We start from the raw sequence: 5,893 nt of genomic DNA on the forward strand, positions 1-5,893 counted from the left end.
ATTTTCAATGCATGAAATTTATTTGAAAATTAAATTTGGATTAGAGGAAGTTGGAGAACCAAGTTGTGATAGATGGGTAGGTCTTGAAAAGAACACTGCATTTGTGATAAGCATTCTATGTGGAATAGTGTGAAAACTATGTCTTTTGGTAAACATTTATGTATTATATGTATGGGCTTATAGGGGCAACAAATAATATGAATGAATTCCATTTTGGGTTGTGGTGGCCGATGTGGTAACGTCCCTGACAGGTGAATGCCAGACTGGGGATCGAGTCCCGCTCAAATTTGTTAGTTCCTTTAGCCGCTGCAACCTCACCATCCTTGAGCTAAGGATGGAGGTGTTTGGTGGAGCCTATAGGTCTATCTGCTGAGCCATCAGCAGCCATTGTTTGGCCCTCCTTGATCTTAGCTTAGGTGGAAAGGGAAGCTGAACGCCAATCATATGTATATATGGTCAGTCTCTAGGAATTGTCCAGCTTGATAGGGCAATGTCACTGTCCCTTGCCTCTGCCATTCATGAGCGGCCTTTAAACCATTGTTCTCTGTGTATTTAATTTCATTAATGGTACAGTATCTTTGCAGCTCTCTACCATCTTGGGTTTTGAAAGTTACTTCCCTAATGATTAGTCATTGCACATATGAAAACATTTTTACAGCTACTGCACTGTATTACATAACCTGAAATTCCAGTGAACTCAAGTTCATTTTGATGATAAATTTTTGTTCCTCAGATTCTATGCTTTGAGGTAAAGGAATGCTATATCTTTGTATTAAAGGTCAAGTAACTGAAGTTCATGGAGATAAATGACTTGAAGGTTTATGACATTAGGGATCTGCTACTTTGCTTAATTTTTATAGCAATATCTTTTTGGAAAGAGATCTGTTAGCAGCTCAGTGGTGTATCACTGGTTTGTTTTTACCAAGCATTATTAAAATAGAAGAGGGCTGGTTTTCTTATAAAATTATGAAGCCTTAGGTGCGGTTTTAGCCGAGGGTGATGTACTACTGTACAAGTAGTATTGAAGGGTGATTCATATTAATTAAACTTTAGAATTTGTGTTATAGTTCAGTTATAGTTATAGTTTAGTACTAATTGCCTCCATGTGCCCAGTGTTCCATTACAGCTAGAAACAATAAGACTGAAAAGGGCTGTTATTGTATCGCTTTCCCAAGTATTCTAATTGTCATACACTGCCATGTAAACAAAATGCAGACAACCCTCCACCATCAGTTTTCGTATTCCACATACGTACTATATTAAGAACCACATAATAATATGTTTCATATCTTCTCATTTAAGACTAATGCGCGCTCTCCATTTTTAAACCTCGCTCACTTTTCATCAAGCCTTGAAGTGAGCGGTTTCCCTCCCTGTGCCATGCCACTTCTGGCTGACTCTCCCAGTATCTTGCATTGCGAAAGCATCTCTAACAAGTGTTTGGCAAACAACAAGTGTTAAGTTACATGCCTGTTACATAATGATTTATTACGTACTGCATACATAGGATTATGCATACTGTACGTGTACATCCTATGTTTAATACTGAATGCTACTACTTTACCTCAAACCTCAAGAATTGAATAAAGCTTCACAAGACTTTATGTAGAAATCTATAAAGTGTAACTGTTGAATGTGAACTGTATTTTTATATATATATATATATATATATATATATATATATATATATATATATATATATATATATATATATATATATATATATATATATATATATATATATATATATATATATATATATATATTTACTGTTGATTGTCTTAAGGTATCCATACATTCATTAACAAAGAATTACTAACAGAATTTACTGTACAGTATACAAAATATAGTACAGTACAATACAGTACTGTGCGTAGTTACAGGCTATGTAATTATTGTCGAGCTGGTAGGGTTGTGAGGTACTGTAGTGATAATACTGTACTGTACTGTACATATATTACAGTGTCAGTGAGCATTGTTAGTTAGCAACAGTAACGTTTTGTTAGTACAATTGCCTTTGTAAAGTAATATAACCTACAATACAGTAGCATGATAGAAACAATGTGAAAACAGTAGTACAGTACCATAAATTATTTAGGGTGTTGATCAACTGTGCCTAGGCAGTGGTCATTTGTTTTGGGGTGGTTACAAGTTGACTTGCCCAAGGGTACCAGTATTAAGCAGGTCTTCTTTCTTCTCGGGTATCTCTGTTACCATAGCCCCTTTCAAATGGTTAGGGGACTGTCTTCCTACTTTACATGGCCATAACTATTAGTGAAATTTTTTTTTTATATAATTAGGGCAGTTGGTGCTTTATCTGTGCATCTTGGCAATAATTTGTGGATATTCTTATTGGTAACATAGATCTACTTATTAGGCAGCTAATAAGATTCCCCCATTCCCAGCATTTGGCATACGTTAAGAGGGTTGTACACTGTACGGACACTTACCCCTATAGCACTAATATTACAGCTAATCTAAAAGTAATAATTTTTTTCCAGTAGCCAAGAATAATATATAATTTCTCTTTCAGTACTATTGATGGAAGGATAGACCAGGTAAATCAGGTCTTGGAGCTAACAAGGGGTGCTGAAGGAGCTGCACGCTACACTGCGCTTGATAGATGGACAAACCAGCTTCAGTACCTACAATCTGTTATTGTGACAAAGATGAATTAAGTGTCTCAAGTCAGTGAAATGTGGTCAGTCACTCGATTATCTTGGAAAGTGCATTTGAAATGGCGACGAGAATTGCTTTGTTTCTCCTTATTCAGATCTTAAGAAAACACTTGTGATGTAGTGTGTGTTGCTTTCTGTCAGAATTTTCATCTCCCCATTTATGAGCTACTGTTTATGTGCTACAATTCTTGAAGTTGTTATAAACATAGGATAATCTTTTGATGGAGTTTGAATTTTGTTAGCCTGAAACAGTTTTGCCGAAAACCTTTCATCCATGAGAAATATAGATCTTGGCTAAATGAGCAGTGTTCTGATTAAAAAGGCCTAAATATGGCAAATTGACCCGATTAAGACAATTCTTCTAAAATTTTGTTCTTGAGGAAAAAATGCCAACTAAATTAATAACATTAATATTCAGATATATATTATTTTTAGGTGGGGTATAATAAATTGTTCAAATTCTTATAGGTATTTATGTAATAACAACTGCTCAAAAATTTGGTAATAATTTCCACATGATGAACACATTTTTTACATTACATATGTTTGTTGATAAAAAAAAATGCTGATTACATTTGGCGCCAATTGTGATGCCATAGTTTGTTGCTAAAACCAATAAAGATAGTAACATTTAGGTATTGTTTCTATCTATACTAAAAATCACACATCATATACCTGTACTTAATGTCTGACCACAATTTTCTTTCTTGAAAACCTACGTGTCCTTTATCATAGCAGTGTACAGTATTATTAGTGTCCCTACATGAATACTAACCTTCCTTCTTTACAAAGAAGATTCAGCGTAAGCTGGTGCATATGGCCTTAAAAATTTTAAACAAGGTGTTAGCAACCTGCCCAGTAGTTACCGGGGTAGCAGGGAGGACGCCCAGCCCACTTGCTACCAACACCACTTGATTTGGCCATAGTAGAGGGCAAACGTATTCTGCCGTTCTCTGTCATTCAGCTACATTAACTTTTGTTTTGATTTTTCTTTTCAGGTGTGACTGTTGCTGAACTCTGTCATTCAGCTACATTAACTTTTGTTTTGATTTTTCTTTCCAGGTGTGACTGTTGCTGAACGTTTGCTGGGGAGTAGCAAATATGCAGGTTTGTCCTAGCACAGCGGGCAACTCTATAAAGACAGGTCCTCACTGGCTTTGCCGTTCGTGCATAGGCTACTCCTGCACGAAGGCATCAACTTGCAATGAATGTCAGGAGTGGCCTTCCTCCCAGTAGCAGGGAGGACGCCCGGCCCACTTGCTACCAACACCACTTGATTTGGCCATAGTAGAGGGCAAACGTATTCTGTCGTTCAGCTACATTAACTTTTGTTTTGATTTTTCTTTTCAGGTGTGACTGTTGCTGAACGTTTGCTGGGGAGTAGCAAATATGCAGGTTTATCCTAGCAAAGCGGGTTACTCTATAAAGACATGTCCTCACTGGCTTTACCCTTCGTGCAGAGGCTACTCCTGCACGAAGGCATCAACTTGCAATGAATGTCAGGAGTGGCCTTCCTCCCAGTGGGAGCAGTTTAATAGGAGGAAGACTACATCGAAAAGGGATTCCTTACCCGTGAGCTCTGCTTTGAGGTCTAAGAAGTCCCGGCAATCTTCTCCCTCCCCCGGGACTCTTCCCACCTCCCTCTGCCTGTCCAGTCTGCTCCAGAGGACAATCGGGTAAGAGTGATGACCGTTTGACCCCTGGGTAACCTTTGGATAAGGAAGTTCATGTTGCTTCCCCATAGGAGAGAAGCTTCCCCATAGGAGAGAATCTTCCCCTGACGCCTTGCTAAGTTGTGGCTGTCCTTGGTGCATTTGGGTTCCACCTCGGACAGGCTCCTGGAGGTGTGGAGACGTGGGCCTCAGCCCTTCCCCCTTTCGAGCCGATAAAAGGGAGTCCCTTCTGCTCTATCTTGTGCCCCATGCCTTGAAATCCTACGTAGTTTCTCTTCCACCCGAGGTTTTGCAAATTGATCTTGCTCAGCAAAAGGATTCCTTGCTATCATCAGCCTTTCAAGCATGCCAACCCTTCAGCATAGTCCTTCACGGACGCGAATAGTTGTCCGAAGTTGAGTGGACCTCCCCCTAGCAGCTTGTGTGTTTGCAATTGGTCGTCGCCAACATGCTCAATCTCCCAAGGAAGGTGGTTGTTCACACAATCCTCCTGTAGCCCAGTGTGCATCCCATCTTGCACTGTGGCTTTACAAGTCCAAGTGAGTCTCGCCCACACGCAGCTCACCAAGCGTGCGTCCGCGACAACCGTTCGTGCAGGGAACCTGCTAGGTTGGTTGGGAAGAATTGTTTGCCACCCATTGGCTCTTCCTGCACAACTAACGCTGCCTTGCTCACGTCCTGCCAAGCAAGTGCGATCTTTCGAGGCCGAACATGAAGCACGTTTGTGGGCTTACTACACGTAAACCTTTGGCAACTCCTTTGAGGCTTTCGAATACACACTTGACGCGTACTCGCAATACGCCTCATTCGCGTTCAGCAAACCTTCATTCACTGGATGACATTATGCATGCACTCAGTTTGCTGCACCGTCACGGAATCCTGATTCGGCTTGGATACAGGCGATAGTTAAAGAAGACTTGTCCACCCGAGCTGCTCCTGCTAGGACTGCAGCTTCACCAGTTCATTCCTATGATCTGGTCACCATACCTTTGGCTTGGCAGCAAGTGTGTCTTCAGGAAACCCTAGGGCTCCCTCCGACCCCAGACATAGGAGCACAACAGCCACCACTCGTGCTCCCTTTGACTCTCCGTTTTAAGCTTCAGTACTGTCAGCTCCATTGGTGCCAGCGACCACACGCATGTCTCCAGATACCAGAAGCCTCTCAAGACAGGACGTTGGAAGTTGGCAGTCTTCCCGACAAAGCTCCAACAGAGAATTCGAAGGCCAAGGCAGGTTACTCCGCCTCCAGTTGCCACGTTCCACCCTAGAGCTAGTTGGAGATCGAGATCTCGTTTTCTGACACCTATAGGCTGTAGCTTATCAAGACCGACTATTTTGCCTCTTCTGTTTTGCCCCCAGGACCTTTTGCTACCTTCGCAGAGCCCTCACAGACTTTGTAGTCTCAAGACTTCACATCCCCTAAGATGGTCCTCAGAAGGTCACCTTCTTCACAGGAAAGTCCCGTGGTCAAAAAGACGTGAGTTCGCTGCCGAAGATCTGGGCATCAAAACTTGTTGATGACCCAGTTCTGCAGACGCTCCA

The 5,893-nt window shown here is 41.2% G+C and overlaps 1 protein-coding gene across 1 annotated transcript in view; it reads left to right on the top strand.

The window, feature by feature from the left end:
• Positions 1–2,897, top strand: part of LOC137642786 (COP9 signalosome complex subunit 2) — a 66,731-nt gene extending 63,834 nt beyond the window's left edge. The window contains exon 10 of the mRNA XM_068375639.1: positions 2,534–2,897. Coding sequence (XP_068231740.1) covers positions 2,534–2,678 — 145 coding nt within the window. The 3' untranslated portion in view covers positions 2,679–2,897. The remainder of the gene's footprint in view (positions 1–2,533) is intronic.
• Positions 2,898–5,893: the final 2,996 nt, after the last annotated feature.

Source organism: Palaemon carinicauda, chromosome 6, assembly GCF_036898095.1.
Source record: "Palaemon carinicauda isolate YSFRI2023 chromosome 6, ASM3689809v2, whole genome shotgun sequence".
NCBI classification, from domain to species: domain Eukaryota; kingdom Metazoa; phylum Arthropoda; class Malacostraca; order Decapoda; family Palaemonidae; genus Palaemon; species Palaemon carinicauda.